A 21,718-nucleotide genomic window follows, 5' to 3' on the forward strand; every position below is an offset into this window, starting at 1 on the left:
ATTAACTCCGTACTTACGGCTTACAGGGTTCTTCTTTTTCCCCCTTCAAATCAGGTAAGAACGACACGCTCATTGCAGGCGGCAGCCGCCACTTCGCCTGCCCGGTTGGGGCATAGCCTCCACAGCCCGGCGCCGTTGTCCCTTCACTCCCGCGCCCCTTTTACAAGGGGAACGGGAGAAGGGTTCAGCGCCATAGTGGGCCCGCTGGAGAGCCCGTGCCGCGGGACGCTCGACCCGCAGTTCGGCGGAGCCCACTGTGCGGTAGCGGAGCTCCTACCCCCGGGACAGGCCAGGGTCGTCTCGCTGCCGAAACGACCCTCGACCGCCCGCAATGGCGTCCTCGCCGGAAGTCACATGGTGGCTTTAAAAGATGACAAAGGGAAGTGAGATCTTAAGAGAGAGCCTCCATATGCAAGCACAGCATACCACCAAATAATGCCAGATGCTGGGAACAAGAAGAGGAGGATTGCTGCTGGTGAGCTGGAAACAGAAGGCTGGATTAAGCAAGCCTTGGCCTGACCCAGGCAATCGTTACCCAAATTCTCACCTTCCGTATGCCCTTCTATCTAAGGAGAGGCAAAGGAGGGCAGCTTGCCACTCAGCTTCTGCCGCTTGCTGCTATCTCCTTGCTCTCTCGCTAAGCACTTGCAGGGCTGGCCTCAGTCCTCCCAGAAATGCAGCTGCTGGGCAAGATTAGGTGGGGGGAGGCAACAAACACCCTCTGGAGCAAGGGACAAAAAGCAAGTGAGGCAGTTTTGACTGGGAATTTAGCCTAATCATCAAAATAAAAATTAATAACCAGTCCTTCTGATAGCAAACACAGGTGGTGAGTTAAGACAAGAGGAAACTCCTCCCACCGCTGGCTCCCCCCATGAAGGCTGAGCAGTCCAGAAGCCACAGAACATTTGAGTGCCAGCTGGAAAAGAAGAATGAAAAATGGAAGGGGGAAGAGAGAAAAAGAAGGAGTAGAAACGCCCTCTTGGAAAGAGTGACAGCCTCATGAACATGCACACTCCACTAGGGTACATATTGCTTTCAATGCTGCTTTGAGTGTTGTGCAATGCTTCCGTGTGCCTGGCCGTTACCTAGAAGGATGGTAGTTTGAGTCCAGCAAGGGGTGGCCGTGGGCAGGATTCCTGCATTGCATTCCTGCATGGACTAGATGACCCTCAGGGTCCCTTCCAATCCTACAATCCTAGGATTCTATTTTTTGTTTTCCAAACATAAACACCCCACACTCACAGAACTCTTCAGTCTTCAAGAAACAGACAGATCTCCAGTAACTTTAGCAAATTTCTCTTGATGGTCATCTTGCAGTTACCTCAGCCTTTGGGGGATGGGAGAAGGGGTGGTGTGCCATTTCATCTGCAAATCTGAACCTGGACTAATTGGCATTTCAAAAAGAAAGTATAAACAGTCGCAAAGCAATATGAAAATTGTATCTCCACCCCACCCAGTCATTTGGTCAAGTTGGTCAGGCCATAGTTTTGTTGGGATGCATGGACTCCTAGAGAGCAAACCCTTTGAAATCTCTTGTCACAGAGGCAGACAGTCTAGTGCCTATCTCATGCAGACTGCAGGCAGGAGCAGGATCCTGGGGCCCCGGGGCTTGCCCCCTCCCTCAAAAGCTCCTGCCCAGAGTTGGGACATGCAAAGTGTGAGCTCTCTTCAACTGCACTTTATCTCAGATAATCTGTGCAGGAGGAAATGGAAGCCCTGCTTGGTCACGAGGGTCTTCTCATCAGGGGGCAGGGGCCCAGGCAAATGTCCGGCCATGCCACCCTCTGGCTGGGGGGACACGGCTGCACTGGGGGACCCTAGCAGCTAAACCCACATTTTGAGTGGTGCATTTTGTGGGGTGGGGGAGGGGGGAAAGAAGAGAAACGAATCTTAAGGAAATATATTTAGGGAATTAATTTATTTTAAAGCCACCTTTCCAACTGCTTCACGCAATATGCAGTGCATAACGCATTTAAACACTCACACTCAAAGTCTTATAAATCAGATTTTACAACTTTTGCTTTGCTATAAAAATATGCAAAGTTGGGGGTGGGACTCATAAATGTGATCCCAAAAAGAATTCAGGAGGACCCTGAAAAATCCTGTGTTGCTTGGTGGGATTTCCCTTTAATATACTGTACAGCAGAAATACTGACACAAAGGTGACTCCCTCTCCACAGTGCAATGTGAAATTTGGTTTTCATAATGGTCTTAATTACTTTACCAACCTAATATTAAGTCTCCCCCAGATATAACCTTGGAGGTTTCTAGGCAGAGGTTGGAAGGCCATCTGTCATGCATGATCTAGATCAGGGGTGGCCAACTCCCAAGAGACTATGATCTACTCACAGAGTTAAAAACTGGCGGTGATCTACCCCCTTTTGGGGCTTTTTTTTAGGAAGAAGGAAGGCCCATTTTTTAGGGGTTCAGGTCAAAGTTGTAGGGCTTTTTTTGGGGGAGGAATGCCCCGTTTCTTTGGGGTGCAGGGCAAAATGTTGAGCTTCTTTGGGGGGAGCCAGCAATCTACCAGTGATCTACCACAGAAGTCCAGTGATCTACCGGTAGATCACGATCTACCTGTTGGACGTGCCTGATTTAGATGATCCCTGCATGCCGGGAGCTGGACTAGATTACCACCAGGATCCCTTCCAACTGTGCAATTCTGTGATTCTATACTATGCTGCTTTGTTGTACTTACATTATTTTTACTATACTGCACTGATATGTTTATTGAAGTAAATGAAAATCTTCATTAAATAAAAATAAATTGGGATAAATTATACTGGCATCAGTATCTCCCATGTACTCCCAAGGTGTGCACACAATTTTGCTTATTTCTGCTTTTAGCAAAAATGTAATCCAATTTTTAGATGACAGACAGGGAAAGCATGGGGAAAGGGAGATCAACTAACCTGACAAGATGCTGTGAAGTTAGGTCCCCCCCCCACTCTCCAAACTAGATGTTTAAAAGTAAAACGCAGTGTGGGCAGGGAGGGAAGAGGGCAAGAAAGATTTAAAATGGAAGAGGCAAGCAAGGGTCAAGGGTGGGGGACACAATGACGTCACACAAGAAAGGTGGGTTTTGTTTTGGAAATGGGAGACTCCATCTAGGAGCCTTTCCCGGCCCCAGCAGTTTTCGAAGAAGCAGAAGAATCCACTCCCAAATTGCACGGGAGGCTCCAAAACACTCAGGGGTGCAATAAAGCAGACGAAAGGGCTTCTGCAAGCCCCCGACCTCTGGCACTTCTGAAAACACGCGGAAAATATTTACTGTAGAAAGCCAGTCCCTTCTCCTGACATGCAGCAGGTGCCTGAAAAAACCTCTTAAGCTTGGGAAGGACCGGGGGGGGGGGGGGACGGGGGGACAACTTGCCAGTCCGAGCAGTTCAGCTGCTGCCTCCCCCTCCCCAGCTGACTCCATGCACAGGATTAAGGGGACTCCCAAGAAGGTCCAGGAGCCCCCTCCTCTCCGCCTGCCCAAAGCGGAGGGGAGAGGAGGAGAGACTTCAGCTGCCTGCCCCCCCCGCCCCCCAGGACTGACCTCCAAAGGCCCCCGGAGCAGCTCAGATCGGCTCCGTCTTCCTCCGCCATCCTGCCAAGGGGGGCTTCTGCTGGGAGACCCCCAGAAGGGAGGAGGGCCGAAGCTGGCGCCCCCCGATGCAGCTGCTCCATTGCTGCCGCCTCCTCCCCCCTCGCCCTGTTGCTTCTTCCCTTTGGGCAAAGGGCCAGAGCCCAGCAAACTCTCCAGCAGCACCAAGTGGCTCGGCAGAGGAAAAGGGCCCGGAGGAGACGCGGCAGAAAGAACGAAGGCCCCCCGGGGGGGGGGGCGCTTCTCAAGCAACCCTTCCCTAGGTAGGTGCTTTCTTAAAGGGGGGGGGGGGCGAAGCAAAAGAACACACAGGACTTAGAAGAGTCAGTACCTGGGAGAGACCGGGGTTCAAATCTCAGCCTAACCAGTGGCAGGGGGGCTGTGGTGAGGATTACATGGGGAGAGATAGAACCGTGTGGGCCACCTTGAGCTTCGGGGAGGAAAACGTGCGATAGAAACACAACAAATAAATTGGGGGGGGGGGGACGTGGCGCTTTACACTGACACGGCAAACCTGCTTTGGTGGTTCAGCCAAAGTCCCGCCTCTGACAGTGACCAGCCTGGCGCCTCCAGAAAGCTCATTGCCTGACTGGGGTGAAACTTTTGCTGGACTCCATCGCTGCCTTTACAGACTCACTGAAGGCGAGCGGGGTTTGCTTCTCACTGGAATGCAAGTTGTCTTTGCCAAGAGCCACACAAGAGGCACTTTCCCTTGTGCAAGGGACCTCCAGGGCTGCAAAGCCCCTCCACTATTTTTATGCGTCACTACATAGCCCCCCCCCCTTGCAGCATGAGAGCAGCAGCAAGAGGGAGGTGAGAGGCCCCCCCCCGAAAAAGAAACTGTCCTAATCAGGCCTTTTGTCCTCTGCTTATCAGCAACCCTGGAAGGCTTGTAGCTAATGTGTTTGCCTGTGTTTAAAAAGAAAATGTGCCCTTGTGGACATTAAGGCTTATTGTGTGACACTGCTTCAGTAGAGGTTATCTAAAAAAAAATAGAAGCAGGATATAGTTCTTTGAAACACCAGATAATAAACAGACTATGGGAATACATTACCAACCATCTCGGACCCTACAATTGGTTGGGCTGCTTGGTGGTGGCTCCACCAGAGGCCTTCCGATTCTCACCAGCCCGTGACGGAGCCTTTTTTCAGTGATGCCCTCCCTAGTCAGGTGTGTCTGTGTCCATCATTATTTATTTTCAGGAGCAATTTTAAAACTTTCCTGCTTGGCCAGGCATTTGGTGACTAAAGAATTATGATTATTAATTGATGCCATTTATTTTCCATCTTTTTTCTCTCCAAGGAGCTCAAGGTGGTGTACATAATGCTCCCCTCCCCCTTTTCATCCTCACAACAGCCCTGGGGGGGTGGCATGGGCTGAGAGTGAATGACAGGTAGTCTGGTCAAACTACAGAAAAAAACGCTGGAACCTGGGCAAAATTGCAACATAAACGCTATTAATGGCATTTTTATGAGAATTGGGTGTAGAACAACATATTAAAAATTAGACAAAATTAAATGACAGGAACACTGTGAAATTGTGATTTCAAAATGGCCGACCTGCTGTATCAATTGTATTGTATTTTGATTAGTTTTCTAAACTTAATTGTGTGTATCCTATGTTTTTTAACTGTTGTTACCAAACGTCAGGGAAAATAATACAAAGTTGTCATTGATCTAGTTATTAGGCTACATAATTTCTGTATTTAAATGTTTGCTAAAAACAACAAAGTGAAAGCAATGGTACATTGAAACAAGGTCACAATAAGGCGCCTGAACCAGAACTTTTATTATGTATTACAAATAACGAAAGCAGACATCAGTCATCCATATCATCTTCTATATCAGAACAATGTTCAATCAACATCACATTTTCACAACCAATGGTCTGGCACTGACCACAAGCTGTTGAACATGGAAAACTATTTTTTGTGCACGTGCAACGGAATGTACAACAACCAGTGGTGCAGTTACAGTGGATAACTTTCAAAAGACTTTCAGGTGCAGGGGCCATGTCTGACATCACAGGGTGAAGCTGGTTGTCCTCCTTTATCATCCAACCCCAGTCATTAGGTCGTAAACCCTCTTTGTGGCATGACCATTCCATTATCTGGTAATATGATCGAAAACTATGGAATTTTGTTGCAGATGTAGTTGGTGGTAGACGTTCTGGTGCAACGAAAGAGTTTGCTGATGTTACTTTGTCCACTAGTATGCGATGTCATAATGTTCCAAGGGTATCATCAACTTTTCCACCAAAAAGTATAACCATCGCCTTCTGACCAGCATCTTCTATAGATATGTAACTGATCTTTCAAACAAAATGCCGATGCTAATTCATGAAGTTGATTATCTGCGATAGGTTTGTTGAAACATTTGCCTTTTCCTATCCCAAATATTCTGGATGTGCTGTCACAGCCTGTAAAGGTGTGGAGGAAAAGAAGATAGTTGCAGATCTGCGCTCAGTATCATTCTACAAGCAATAATGTCAAATGTGTGGTCCGTATAGTTAAAGCTATGGTTTTCCCAGTAGTAATGTATGGAAGTGAGAGCTGGACAATAAAGAAGGCTGATCGCCAAAGAATTATGCTTTTGAATTATGGTGCTGGAGGAGACTCTTGAGAGTCCCATGGACTGCAAGAAGATCAAACCTATCCATCCTTAAAGAAATCAGCCCTGAGTGCTCACTGGAAGGACAGATCCTGAAGTTGAGGCTCCAGTACTTTGGCCACCTCATGAGAAGAGAAGACTCCCTGGAAAAGACCCTGATGTTGGGAAAGATGGAGGGCACAAGGAGAAGGGGACGACAGAGGGTGAGATGGTTGGACAGTGTTCTCACAGCTACCAACATGAGTCTGACCAAACTGTGGGAGGCAGTGGAGGATAGGGGTGCCTGGTGTGCTCTGGTCCATGGGGTCACGAAGAGTCGGACACGACTGAATGACTGAACAACAACAAATGTCATCATACGTTTCATGCTTCTTCCATTTAAGGCAATGCAGCAGCGGACCACCATCTAATACGAATTGATCACTTCTTGGAACGTATTCGGTACTACAACTATTCTGTTTCTGCATCACATATTTTTTGATAACATGTACTATCTGTGGCTTGTCAGCCTTCCTGGGTATAGAGCATGATTTGAACAATGAAGGTAGGTATGAGCACAATTCATACTGCAGCACTTCTTCCAAATTTAGTTTGCCTGTGTTAACAATGTCCAATTGCCTTAGAAACAGCAATGCTGGGTAAATCGTTATTTCATAATCTCCAGGAATTTTCAGTGCAGCAGAGAACGCTAATGTTTTAACTTTGTCAGAACGCTTACATTTATATGCAAAAACTTCTTGGTCAATAAGTTTAGCTACAATGACCTTACCAACTTCTTGCAATTCATGCACATTAACATTTGCCAAATCTGCAGTTACACCTGTTACAATATTACGCAGACTTGACTCGGGTGTAAATGGCGAGAATGCTTGCAACTTGCTCAATACCAGTTGTGAATCACTTTTGTCTCTAATCAGCCTTGCACTAGATAGTTCCTTGTGTTGTTCACTTGATGAATATGACACATTGGTAAACTCCTGCATAGCTAGATTATACCCTGACGATACAGGCAATGATAAAGACCAAACTGCTCTCTGAACGCCAGTCAATCCACTTCCTCTGGTCAAACCCCCTGTAGTTTTAAGAGAGCGCATCAGACATTGTTCGATTACTAAGTCAGAACCCAATCCTGCCCAGTACCGTTCACTTCTGCGTATCACATGAAATCCTTTTTCAAACATTGCAGAAACAGTCGCATTTGTTGTTGGCAACAGAATTATATTCTGCAAATATAGGTATGCTGATTTCAAGTAATTATGGTGACCCACAGCTGCGAAAATGGGTAGACACTGATTTATGGCATCAATATGCATTTTCCATGAACCAGTTCTATCTGCTGTGATGAGTTTTCTAGCAAGATCAACCATATTTTGATACTCAAGCCATAGTTTACTTGTTGCTGAGTTTGCTTTCAGTTTGCTCTTCTTTGCATCCAATGCACAGCTTATGTGTATCATAGTCTGTGAAGAATCCACTTCTTCTATAGTTTTGTTACAGGACACTAGTGAATCATATAGTGCAGAAGCTTCTTTTAAGACCTGGGGGAATTCTGAATGATCTTCAATTATCTGCGACATTATTTCAGCACTTAAGCATGAATCGAGAATCAAATGTCCATGAAAAGCTCTTGATACTGATTTCCCATTTAACATATGCACTACTGTATTTTCCCCATAAATATCTTCGAGGATTTCTTTAAGGCCCGATCCTGCCATGAGTGTACCAATGGCCCCAAGAAGATGCATGAAAGTATGAAAGGAACCAAGCAATAGAATGATGTCCTTGAGAGCACTACCATCACATGATGAATGAACTATTTGTGATGCTTTCCAAAAGAGTGGCTGATCAAATGTTATGATAGTTGGTATATTGTGCTTAAGAGCTAAATCTCGTAGGTATGTTAAGGTAGACAGGATGCAAGTCATTTCAGTGGGCTTCATATCAATGATAGGTAGGAAAAGTACTGATGATTTCTCAACTTTCTGGTTGTTTTGGTTATTATGTATTAAGTGCATCATTCCAGACCAGCAAGGCATTGGTTGTTCAAAGTTCCTTGACAGTTTCCACAGCAGATCTACTTTGACATTTGTGGGATAGATATCAGGCAATATTTTAAACTTAATGCCTCTGAGAGTACTGGATGCAAATCGATATTCATGAATGTTGATAGATGCAGCAGCTTTTAAGTCACAGCTCAATATATTCTTTCTTGGAATACAACGAGAAAAGGTTTTTGCTGGGGTTATTGCTGCTATCATCCCCATACCATGGAATGTGTTCTCACCATTCAGTGTAAGAATATTGTGATCAATATTGTCCGCAGCTAGAAGAACGTGACTGTTTTCAACATTTTCTAATATATCAACAATTAAAAAACATATTATACACACAATCAAGTTTAGAAAACTAATCGAAATACAATACAATTGATACAGCAGGTTGGCCATTTTGAAATCACGATTTCACAGTGTTCCTGTCATTTAATTTTGTCTAATTTTTAATATGTTGTTCTACACCCAATTCTCATAAAAATGCCATTAATAGCGTTTATGTTGCAATTTTGCCCAGGTCATTTTGTATATTGACCGGACTAAGGCCCAAGGTCATGACTGAGTGGGGATTCGAACCCTGGTCTTCCAGTTCCTGGAGCAGCACTCTGAACAGTGACACCACACTGGCTCTCACTGTTCCAGGCAACCCTAAGATCACTGGGTGGAAGAATGTTTTTTTATTATCTTTTTTAGTTAACTGCTTTTGGAATGTTCTTAACGGTAACTGATTTTAGATGTTTTTAATTGCAGTTCTTTTTAGACTGTTTTAACCCATTTTAAAACGTTGACTTTGCTTTTGTTTTAAATGGTCCACCTGTTTGCCCCCCTGGGCTCTTGGGGGAGGGAGGGAGGGATATACCGTACATTCAATAAATAAGCAGCAATAATTTCTCGTCTGAAAAACAAAGAAACGGGTCATTCCCTCCGCCCCATCTACACAGTTCTATCAGCTTCAGGATCTGAACTCGCTGCTCCTCTCTCTTTTCACTCACCACTCCTTGCTGTTAGGAAATGTCGGTGCTTCGACAGTTACGGTAACTTTTACTAACATGAAGTAGGGAGCTGTGCAGGCAAGGGCTCCTCCACACGCCTGTTACTCCTGTGATTTCTTTTCAAGGGTCAGAGAGGGTCCTGCCACTTTTCCTGGAAAACCCGCTGCGCACTGCTGAATTGGAACAAATCCCAGTTTGGTTTTCTGCGGATTTACATTCAGGTTTTCCCAGGAAAAGCGGCAGCACAAAACGAAAACTTCTTGGACCTGTGACTGGAAATCATGGGGCAAACAGAAATGTGGATGAGTCCCTGCCCTTGGAGCCTTGAGCAAATGCACATGGCCTTGGGATGCCTCCACCCCATAAGGCCATTTGGAGTGAGTGAGTGAGTGAGGCATGCATTATTATCGAGAGAGGGTTGCCGCCCGCCCTCCAGCCACCACCCATTAGAATCATTCATGCCCAAGAAGGGCCCCCCCAAAAGAACCTTAAGTCCACAATCTAAAATTGCCTAAATCCACCACTGGCTGCAAGCCAACCCCCCGGCTGAACTAAGAAGGGGTCATTCATGAGGATGCTGGATTTCTTAAACAGAAGAGTTCTGGCTTAGGCTGGGTGCATGAAGCTGAGCTACTATGGAGATGGGTTACCTCTTCATATCACCTATTTCTGTCTTTCAGAAACCACGTCTAAATTTGATATCGAACATGTCTAAAATGACATACAATAAAAGAGACCTCAGCATCTCAAAATGAAAGACATTTTTTAAAGCCACAACTTCAGCAGTTGGAGTAACAAGCAAGGAGCATAGCATATAAAAATCACTGTTTGCCAAAAAATAAAAGAAGAGAGAAAAGGCACAGAGAAATCTCTTGGCCTGCCTCTGGAACTGAACAAAGAAGGAGCCAGGCGGTTCTGCTCTACCTTTTGGTTCCTTCATATGTTTATTTGTATCCTGCCCTTCCTCCCAAAGGAGCCCAGGATGTGCCACCACCAAGAAGATGGCACCCCACCTGTCAAAGCAGAACATGCCAGGCCTATTTTTGAGACTCCCACTCCCATCATCCTTGGCCACTTGGCCTCGCTGGCTGGGGCTCATGGGAGTTGGCGTCCAGCAACATCCAGAGGCCACAGGCTCCTCATCCCATCCTTCTTTAGTTCAGCCTTCCCCAACCTGGTGCCCTCCAGCTCTTATCAGTCCCAGAAGGACAAAGCATCCTTTGGGGGGAACATGGCCATGCTGGCTGGGTGGATGTCAGCTGTAACCCAAAACTTATTGAGGGCATCGGGTTGGAGAAGCTGCTTAAGGTAATAGGCATTCAGCTGCAAAGGAGGGACAGACTGCTGTGAATCAGAAGGAGAGGGTGCTTTGGAATAAGTTAGGAAAGACAAAGAGCACAGGATCTCATATTGTGCCAGATTCACATGCCATGGTCAAACAAGCTAAGTTGACTGAAACAGCACACCGGTGATCTTTTGCCTGGCCCAGCTGCCAGCAGGCTCTCCGGCTGCCATGATGCTTACCTCATCACCCCACCGGTCTCCGACAGGGAGATCAGCGACGAGGAATCCACAGAGGACGAGGACCCGACGCTGGCCAGGCTGCTCCTCCTCCTGCCCACCATTTTGAAGGACCCGGCCACAAGCTCGTCATCAGAAGAGTTGTCTTCGAAAGAGCCCAGCACAAACTTGGTCATTGTTTGGCGCTTGACTTGGGCCTTGCTGCTCTCTGGTTCCTCTCCTGAGAGGGACCCCATTTGCCTCAGCGACTGGCCTGAGGAAGGGACGATGACCCGGCTCAGAGGCCTCGCCGACTCCGTGGCTGGGGAGCCCTGGGCCAAATTACCTGAGGCGGACTGGGGAATTGGGGGCTTGCACGGGCAGGAGGGGTGCTCTGGCTGCTTAGGGGCACCCACAGAGGCCTGCGTGTTTAGAGGAGGGCACGGCTGTGAGGCACCTTCGGAGTCCTGGCTGGGCCCCATCAGTGGGGGCTGCGACCCACAAGCTTCAGAGAGTTGGAGGGGGGATCCATTGGTGGGAAGATCCAGAGTTTCAGAAGCAAGCAGCTGGTCTGGGGCAGGCCCTTCCACTTCCAGTTTCCTTGGGTAGTTTGCCATTTTGGTCCAAACTAACCATGCCAAAGTTAGCAAAGAAAAAAAAGCTAGCAGGACCATTCAGAAATCCTGGATGGGGGTGGAAAGAGAGAAGAATATTTAGGGGTGGTAGTAGGGAAAATCCACACACACACTTCCAGAGTTCTGAAAGTTAACCTAAGGTCACCTTTTGCAACCTGGTGCTCTCCAGATGAACTACAGTTCCCATCAGTCTCAGGTAGCATTGAAAAGCCAGCAGCAAAATGGAAAATTTTGCATTAAAAAAAATCTGTTCTGCTGCTGCTGCTGCTGCATCAACTGCCTTCCCCACAAGCGTTTATTCTCTCTTTAAATGCAAACACACAAATTGTTTGGGTAGCTACACAAATTGATACTGGGTCACTCACAACTGAAAAAGAGCTTTCCCCATGATCAAGTTAAGAAGAATTCCAAGGAACATATGGGCCAGATTCATGCACAAACACAGAGACTCAACAACAGCACCCACCACACTGTAGAACTGCTGCCCCAAGACCTTCACTCAAAAGGAGACACAATAACACACAGCAGGCCTTTGCTCCAGGAAAGACCCACCTCTTACAGTATTTTATATTGCAGCCAATGGAATCTCTTTGCTGATCTCTCTCTCTGCTGCCAGGTCCTGTGACTGAGCCAGAGGGGCTCTTGAAACATGAGCTATTTTTATTCTCCAAAAGCAGCCCCTTGGCCAAGGGAAGTCTGCCAGTTCTCCTGTGCCAGGGCCTGAACACGAGGCAACACCCCCACCTCCTGGAGCAAGAGCATCAGCACAGAGACACCGGTCATCCCTGGAAGGACGGAGGGTGGGGCCAGTTGCAAAGGCCCCCTCCAGCCAAGTAAAGCTGAGCACCACTCTTTTCAAGGGCACTGGGTGGACCACGATCCTGGGTGGGCGCTGCACTTGGGAGCCTGGGGCTCCAGCCATGTGCTTCTGTACTGCTGGACTCGAGTGTAGCCTGGGGAAAGTGATCTTGTTTTAAATGTATTTTAATGTTTGGTGGAGACCCAGCCAGATGGGCGGGGTACAAATAATAAATTATTATTATTATTATTATTGTTGGCAGGCTCAGAAAGGGGCAGCCTTCCTGTCAGGTGGGGGGAGGCAGCCACCTCAGGTCCCTTTGGCCGTGCAGGAGAGGCGGCTGCCCCATCGCCAGGGTGGAAGAAATCTGCTCAGCTTTGGAACAGACACCCCCTCCCCCTTACGTGCATCCCACCTGCATTTACGCAGGTTGTTGAGAAATACATGGAGAAATAAATTGGCCTTCCCTCGCTCAGGGCTGCTGCCAGGAAGTGAACAAGGGAAGGCACACTGGATAGTAGCCCAACTGAGGGGAGGCTTGGAACAGGCCAGGCAGTGGCCCCAGCAATTTCCAGGGGGAGTCTCTCTCTCTCTCTCTCTCTCTCTCTCTCTCTCTCTCTCTCTCTCTCTCACTGTGTGTCCTCACTTGGCGATCCCCCCTTTACTCAATTTCACTTATGTGTTCAGGGCCCTAGAACCTAAGGGGGTGCTGTATATGGAATTGCAGAGGGGAGAATAATGTCTCTGCTTTGGCCCCTGACAACAAAATGTCTCAGGGGCACAGACACCGACGTGTCCCTTTAGGACACAGGCCCATCCCTCTCCTCTACCTCACCTCCCCCCAAAATCCTGCCTGCCACAAGATCAATGTCATGTCCAGCACAACCCTAGGCGCTGGTCCATGGGGGTGTCAATTCAAGGTGCTTTTGGGGATTCATTTGCTTTTAACATTTATTATTTTTGTTTATGAAATCTGTAAAGCACCCTTCATCTGTAGAACTCAAGGCAGTTCACAACATAAAATTACAATATAAAAAACACAAAATACATAAGAACACTAAGAACAAACCAAACAGATACCCCCTTCCCACAAACACATTTGAATATAAATTAGCCAAAGGCCTGGTTGAAGAGGAACATTTTTGTCTGGCACCTAAAGGTGTATAATGAAGGCACCAGCTGAACCTTCCTGGGGAGAGCATTTCACAAGCAGGAACGGGGTCCCACTCTCGTGTTGCCACCCTCCGGACCTCTTGAGGAGGAGGAGGATCTCAGGGTCCAGGTTGGTTATATGGGGAGAGACGGCCCTTGAGGTCTTGCGATCCTGAGCTGCACTTTGAACTGGGCCTGGAAACTAATTGGTAGCCAGTGCAGTTGGACCAGGATCGGTGTAATATGCTCAAACCGTCTTGCTCCAGTGAGCAACCTGGCCACTGAATTCTGCACCAGCTGAAGTTTCCGAACCGTCTTCAGAGGCAGCCCTACTTACAACACACTGCAGTAATCTAACCTTGAGATCACCAGAGAATAGACAACAGTAGTTAGGCTAGGGGCGTAGCTGGGCCACCAGCCGAAGCTGATGGAAGGCACTCGGGGCCACTGAGGCCACCTGAGCCGCAAGGATCCAGGAGGACCCCCAAGCTATGAACCTGCTCCTTCAGAGGAAGTGTAACCCCATCAAGAGCAAGCGATCTCCCACCCATCTGGTCTAGGGAATCCCCCACTAACAGTGCCTCTGTCTTATCTGAACTGAGCTTCACTTTGTTGGCTCTCATTCAGTCCATTACCGAGGCAAGACACTGGTCCAGCACTTCCACTGCCTCACCTGCAGATGTAAAGGAGAAATAGATCTGAGTGTCATCAGCATACTGCTGACAACCTACTCCAAAACTCTGGATGACTCCACTCAGCGGTTTCATGTAGATGTTAAACAGCACAGAGGGGAAAAAATTGATGTTTATATGAAAAGTCCCACTGAATTCAATAAGACTTACTCCCAAGTAAGGCCACCTTCACCTCATACTTTTAAAGTGCTTTAAACAGTCATAGCTTCTTCCAGAGAATTTTGGGAGCTGTAGTTTGCTGAGAGTTGTTAGGAGATTCCTATTCCCCTCCCAGAGCTACAATTCCCAGAGTGGCTTAACAATCAGCCCCTCTTGACAGGGGGCTCTGAGACACGGGGGCCACTTTCTTCTCCACCCCCAGCCAAATTCAACTTCAGACATATTTCTATGGTGACTGTAGAAGTTGCTCTGCAACACAAACAAACAAATAACCATTAGCAGAAATACTATCTTCCTTTGGTTTTGCCACTTACCAGCCTCTCTGAGCCAAGGAGCCTCTCACCACCAAGTGCTCCAATCTACAAACCTCCTTTCTTCACTCTCAAGAACCAGAGAATCACCGCACCCATCCAGGCGCAGCCACTGTAGTCTGAGAAGGAGCTTGGCAGGCAGCAGTTGCTGTGAAGAACGTCAGCTTCAGATTCACTTGGTCCTGAGCCAGGCCAAAAAAAGGAGTCAAAACAACCCCCTCATTTGCATGGTAGCTGATGGTAGTTTGCAGGGGGAGGGGGCAGGGAAAGAATGGCTAATTATTGCATCTGCCACCTCCTTTGACCAGGCAATACACCAAGAAGTAGCCACTGATTGGGGGGGGGGTCCCCCGAAACATTCCTGCATCAAGAAAGTTTGGAAGACTACAGAACAGAAGCAGGTCCTTTTTCAACCCACTGAACTAGGGATGGGAAGCACCTGCAGCCTGGCAAATGTTGCTGGACTCCTTCCCATCAGCCAGAACTGCCAATTGGTTAAGGGGAGTGAGAGTTAGAACCCAGCACAGGTTCCTCCTCCCCCCCCCCCCCCGCCCGTGGCTCCTCTGTCTCCGATTTATTTATTTCAGAAGTGAGAGTGCAAGTTCCTAGTCTTTATGGCCTCAGCAGGAGGGTAGTGGTAAAATGTTGAAGTCAGCAGCTTGTTGTCATCACCCTCAAAGCCAATTGCTGAAGTTGTTTGCATGAAGTAGGAACCTCATCAAAGAAAAGGAATGAAGGAGCAAGCCTCTGATTATTTCCTTCCTTCTCCAACTTTTGCTTGTTAATCTGTTACAAACAATAGAACTTCAAAGCCTCCTTATCACCTCATGCACTAGGCAGTACAATGAGTGTTTGTCAGTCAGCTTAGCATCCCTGCAGATGATGTCATCACGCCTGCTCTGTGCTCCCTGCATTACAAGCTAATAGAACTCAAAGGTAATCAAATACTGCAAAATAAGGATAGCAAATCTTGAATTTATATGAGTTATGGAATGCTTAGCCTCTTGCCACAGAATTGTCATCCTAGCACAGAGAATGCAGTTTCTGTTTTTACCCGCTTGAAACATGAACAAATTACAGGAGCACAAATTAGGTACACACAGAACCTTACCTATACGTAGAACTGGCATGCGGAACTCCCTGCCACATTAGTTCTCACTATTAGGAACTTCTGTCAAACTGCGAGCTCATGATTTTTCTGTTGTGTGTGCCTATTCAAAGTAAGCCCATCAAATTCAATGGGTTTACTCCCAGGTAAGTGGGTATTAGATAACAGCCTTTGGTTCTTTTGTCTTCACCTGCTTTCCCTGTTAGCTATTACTTTTTCTGCTTCATCACTGTGCTTTGGTATACCTGTAAATAGTTTTAATAATCTAAAGAAGTGTGCATGCACACGAAAGCTCATACCAATAACAAACTTAGTTGGTCTCTAAGGTGCTACCGAAAGGAATTATTTTTTTTTTTAGCTTTAATAATATCATTGTTTTAATATCTCAAAAATAGCCAACTTGTTGCTTCTATACTTTTCACTGTGTTTATACTAAGCCACTTCGGACATCACATTTAGAATTGGGCAGGGGGAAGCATGATATAAATACTAGCAAATAACTTTTCCAGGGATACCTCAATTTGGTGTACACTTCTTAGGGAATTTAACTATTTTAAACCAATTTTAAACCAATTGATGTCTTCATGCCATTTCAAATACTACTGCAAGGATTTTCCAAAGCTGCACCTTTGGAAGTTCATCTTGGAATATCTGTTTTTCACTTTGCATGGAAACATCTTTAGGGGCTGAAAGGTCGAGGAAGCTGATTCCAGGAGGGACAATCCCAAAGCCATCTGCTGCTCTCCAAGTGGGACGACTGGGATGCAAGTGGGACAAAGGTTGACAACTGTTTTCGAACAACATGTGCACCTCCCAAATGTCACCAGCTGCCAGATGGCCATAAAAACTGCACCAGTCACACATTTTGTCCCTTGTGAAGATGGATCAGCTACTGGCAAAGAGATCAAATTATGATGCGGCCAAGTTTAGTGCTCCTCCCAAGGCAAACTGCAAACAATTTTAATATTGTCAATATTATGACAATATTAATGGCATTTTTCCATCTCCGCCATATTAGGCAGTTGGCCCCCTACCTCTCTTGCCCTGATCTGGCCACAGTGATCCATGCGATGGTCACCTCCAGACTTGATTATTGTAACTCGCTCTACGCGGGGCTGCCCCTGAAGCTGACCCAGAAACTCCAGCGGGTGCAGAATGCCACGGCAAGGCTCCTCACAGGGTCTTTGCCGTGGGACCACATTCATCCAGTGCTTTATCAGCTGCACTGGCTCCTGGTGGAGTACAGGGTCAGGTTTAAGGTGCTGGTTTTGACCTTTAAAGCCCTATGCAGCTTAGGACCCTGGCGTGCTCTGGTCCATGGGGTCACGAAGAGTCAGACACGACTGAACAACAACAACCTAAGGGACTGCCTCTCTTGGTATGTCCCGGGTAGGACCTTAAGGTCCTCAAATAATAACTTTTTGGAGGTCCCAAGCCACAAGGATGCTAGGTTGGCTTCAACTAGGGCCAGGGCCTTCTCAGTACTGGCCCCAACTTGGTGGAACGGTCTATCACAACAGACCAGGGCCCTGCGGGATTTGGCATCTTTCCGCAGGGCCTGCAAGATGGAGCTGTTCCACCTGGCCTTTGGGTTGGTTTCAGTTTAACCCTGATGTTTCATTCTTTTGGTGTGATTGGTGGGCTACTTAAAAATGCTGCAGTCTAAATTAAATTTTAAATTGTATTTTAATCTGTATTTTAATTGAATTGTTTTATGTTTTTGTTGTGATTTTATTGGTGTTAGCTGCCCTGAGCCCGGTTTGGCAGGGAAGGGCGGGGTATAAACAAAATTTATTATTATTATTATTATTATTATTATTATTATTATTATTATTTTCATGCCCAACAAGTAAACCGAAATGCTTTATTAATCTGGCTACATTTTTAAAGTCTAGGTGTGGCCATGGTAGAAATACATGAATCTTAGAAGGTGTGGAATCCTGCCCTCTATAATAATTCTAATTTTAATTTTTCATAATAATGATTTTCTGTATCTATGACACTCCCCAAACAGTTTACAGTGATACAGAAACCCCATAAACATTTGGTCTTGAATCCCTACAGAAATTCAGTTTTACCTAAAAGGAACTTGCTCCCAAGATTGCAGTCTTACAACACAATCCTATACATGCTTACTCAGAAGTGAGATCCACTGTGTTCAGCTATGCTTGCTCCCCCATAAATGTGTTTGGGATTGCAGGTTTAGGCTTCAACCCTATGCACACTTACTTGGGAGTATGACACCATTGAACGTAAGGGGTTACTTCCTGGTAAACATGCTCGGAAGGCACTTTTAACTTGCGTTGGAAGACTAGAGTCTATATTCTGCGCAAGCTGAAGGTGTCAGGACTTCCACGCCAACTATCAGGTGTCTGCCTGCCATGCTGACTGCAGACTATGCTCTGGCCCCAGGAGCTGCTCTTGTACAAATAACACAGGAGGCCAAAGCAATGAACTCCCAAATCCACCACAAGGCAAAACCACCCAATCAGGACCAGCCAACACAGCCACCAAAGAGGGAGCAAGCTTTTGCAGTTTTCCAAACCCCTGATTCCATGGTGGTGTTAAAATAATTGGGGGGAGGCGGGAGAAAAATTTGGGAATGTTGCAGCTGCTGTTGTATTCAAGTTGCTCTCTCAACTCCAGCATTTACAGGAGCAAAAATAGCCTCCAAAAAGGATGAAAAACAGAAACCATAGCCACGCTCCCCCCCATGTTTAATTAAATTCAAGATTTTGAAGCCTAGTTTTGCCATTGAGTAGAAAGTGACTTTAAAAAAAATCACAAGGAATGTCAATTTGTAAAGCAACTCAGCAGAAAAAGTGCTCTTGCAATTTACTCCCCTGCAATTTAAACCTTATTTTACAGTTTTATTAGGTAAACTGATCTGGGAGTATAAAGTGTAGCATATAAATGGAGTAAGAGAGATTTAGTTGTGAGAAATTATGGCTTGTACAGCACAGGAGCCGAAGCAATATGATTTTTCAACATATAGATTCTGCAGTGTTAGAAACTGAGATATGGAAGCTAGGAGCTAGAGGGCAACATAAACCTAGCTTATGGGCACAACAACAGAATGTCTAGGTGCACTTTTTAAATAAGAAAAATACAAAGCTGAAAATGAGTGAACTGCAGCTAAAATATTGTGTTCATTTTTCACATGGTCCCCTGCCCACTCACCCACCCCTAATATTCTTAAGTGGGGAGGCAGAAAATGGTTCTCCTTTCCTTCCACTTGGCAGTTTTAATCTGAAATTTAAGGTGCAGTACTGCTCCCAGAGCTCAGAAACTGCTTGTACTAATGAAATTCCCTATTGCAAAATGCACCTAGAATAATGGGAGTTTCAAACATTCAGATTCTGTGATCGTAGGATTCAACATACATATTGAACTATTCCCATATCTCTACATCCTGGCCACAAGCTTTTCCTCTACATAATTTTTCTAATCTGTTAATCTCATTTGGGCCCATTCAAATCCACTACTCACTTACCAAAGTCACTTTTGCAACAGAAAAAGAAAAGGAAAAAGATGGAAGGGCAGACAAGGGAGCAGAGGCAAGAGAGTGGGGGGGGGGCTTTATTTTTGCAGATTCTGAAATAAATGTCAAGCCCCACACCCTCTGCGACCTCAGGCCTAAGGAGCTGAAATGCAGACAGTAGCAAGGAGGGCAACAGCCAGAGACATGGAAAGCAGGGCGCGCAGCAGGAGACGACAAATACCTCCAGCAAATACCTCCAGAAAAATATTGCATGCAAAGGGCAGGGCTGGGTGTCTTGCTTCCAGGCATAGCCCTAGAAGTGAAGGAAGCTCCCGCCAGGGCAAAGGGGAAGGAGGCGAGGCGCATCTTGGCCACATCCGCACCAGGAGGCCGCTTCCATCAGCGCTCCTTGGCTTACGGGGCTGAGCGATATCAGGGGATTCCCCGCTTCTCCTCCCACAGCTAGTTTTCAAAGACTCCCCAGGGAAGAGGGGTTGACGCTTAAGGGAACTGTAGCTCTGCGAGGGAAGCAGGGAGAGTCCCCTCAAAGCTCTCAACACCCCCCACAAACTACAGTTCCCAGGATTCTCAACACCCCCCACAAACAGCCCAGGACTGTTTCAAACGGGGTTGCCCAAACTTGGGTCGCCTGCTGTTTGGGACTACAATTCCCATCACCCCTGACCACTAGTACTGGTAGCTAGGGATTATGGGAGTTGTAGTCCAACAGCAGCTGGCGTCACAAGGTTGGGAAACCCTGATTTAAGGTCATCACTGTCTTTGAATGCTTTCAGTAGATGGACTACAACCTCCACCAGCCTCAGCTGACATGGTCAAAGAAACGAGCGCAGCCTCCTTCCCCGCTTTGCAAAACTGAGAGGAGCCCCTGAAGCGACCCTCTTTGGCTCCCCGCCAGGGCTTCGCAAGGAGGATTCTCGGACGGGGACCCGGAAGTGACTTGCGTGCGAAGCAAGTTGCTACTCTCAACTTTTCTCGTATCTCTGCGGCGATTCCACAGCTTCCGTCAGTCTCAAGAGGCGGGACGGGAAACGTGGAGCGCTCGGAGGAGGCATGTCCATCGGCGGCCCCTGTAGCCCGGCCCGGAAGTGTTGCCATGGAGCCGCTTGGAGGCCCCGGAAGGAGCTCAGCCGTTAGGAGTCGCGGAGGCGGCGGCGGGTCGTCCGGGGCCCGAGGTGGGTGGCGGTAGTCGGTTATCGCCCTGTGGTTGTTACATATTTAAATATATGCAAATATGGCCCCGACGCGGATTTACCTGTCTTTTAACAGCTTTCGCCTTGTGCGGATCGAAGCGCGTCGCGTCGATGTGAAAACGATCCGCCTTTTGACGTCACGGCGTCGACTTTGTGACGCCAGAGGCTCTTTCGCGGCGAGGGCCCCGTGACTGAGGACTTAATTGATCATATTTGCATTTCCTCCCCCCTTTTTATCCAGGGATCTCGAGGGGCGGATGCAACGTGGCTCTCCCGCTCCCCGTCTAGCCCCCCCCCCACCTTGCGAGGTAGGCTGGGCCGGGAGACAGCGGCTGCCCCCCCCCCCGCATCACATCCAGGGGGCTTCATGGCCTGCCCCCCCCCCCGGGCCCTGGCCTGCGAAAACCGCGGCGTGCTCTTCCCTGGTGCGCTCACGCGTCACAGCATTGCAATTTTGGAAAGGGCTTTTTTCTTCTGGGGCGAGGCAATAGGGAGGCTGCCGCAGGTCCTAGGACGATGCTTGGTACGCACACAATGAACACGCGTAAAGCACTTTAAAGTCTTACAGCTGCAGTGCAGATTTCAACAGACAAGGTAGTTCCTGCCTGCAGGATCCAAATATAGCTGAGGGGAAATGCAGCCCCTCAGCTGATGGATAGCGCTAGTTGGTTCCTCCGCCCCCTTCCAGTCCTGAAGGTGGATCAGACGCAAGGCCCCTCCGTTGCAAAATTCGGTTCTCACCGGAGCCAGATGCTTGCAAGCTGGACGCGAGTCCCCCAGCACTCTCTCTGCTTGTCAGCCCCAGCGCCTGGTGCTAAGAGGCCTGCCATCTCTGGCAGTGGAGGTGGTGCACAGCTACAGTAGCTACTGCTAGCTCTACCCTCCATGAGTTTGCCTAACCCCTTTTAATAGTCATGCATCCAGCCGCCCTCCCTGAGAGGCAGCAGGTGCTGCTCCCCAGTGTCAAAGGCCAGAGTGGGCTGCCCACCTGTCCTCCAGTCCCAGGACAACAGGCCCCTGGAGCAGAGTGGTCTGGCAGGCTGGCAGTAAACTCCTTGCAGCTCCCACTTACTTATGTTAATAACTTTTAAAATACAGTGGTACCCCGCTAGACGAATGCCTCGCAAGACGAAAAACTCGCTAGACGAAGGCATTCGTCTAGCGGAAGGCTGCCCCGCAAGACGAAAAAGTCTATGGGGCTGCCTCGCAAGACGAAAAATTTTCGTCTTTTTTTTTTTCGTTTTGCGAAGCGCGGCTGTCATTGCCGCTCCGCAAGACGAAAAACCCGCTAGACGAAAATTTTCGCAGAACGAATTATTTTCGTCTAGCGGGGCACCACTGTATGCTGCTACCCAATCAACCAACAGATACTTCTTATATTTGGTCAAATTTTTTAGTTGATCTACATTGCAGCCGTAATATAATAATA

The 21,718-nt window shown here is 47.4% G+C and overlaps 1 protein-coding gene across 8 annotated transcripts in view; it reads right to left on the reverse strand.

Annotated features, from left to right (window-relative positions):
- Positions 1-14,572, reverse strand: part of ACACB (acetyl-CoA carboxylase beta) — a 64,346-nt gene extending 49,774 nt beyond the window's left edge. For 3 of the 8 annotated variants that reach the window (XR_004427882.1, XR_004427883.1, XM_033170377.1), the window contains exon 1: positions 10,766-11,482. Coding sequence is in view for 6 of the 8 variants with exons in the window: in XM_033170377.1 (XP_033026268.1) it covers positions 10,766-11,415 (650 nt within the window). In the remaining 2 variants the exon portion in view is untranslated. Of the gene's footprint in view, positions 1-3,541; positions 3,670-10,765; positions 11,483-14,492 lie in introns of those variants that run through there. The other 5 variants (XM_033170374.1, XM_033170372.1, XM_033170373.1 and 2 more) reach the window with 3 other exon arrangements.
- Positions 14,573-21,718: the final 7,146 nt, after the last annotated feature.

This window comes from Lacerta agilis, chromosome 14, assembly GCF_009819535.1.
Source record: "Lacerta agilis isolate rLacAgi1 chromosome 14, rLacAgi1.pri, whole genome shotgun sequence".
Taxonomy (NCBI): domain Eukaryota; kingdom Metazoa; phylum Chordata; class Lepidosauria; order Squamata; family Lacertidae; genus Lacerta; species Lacerta agilis.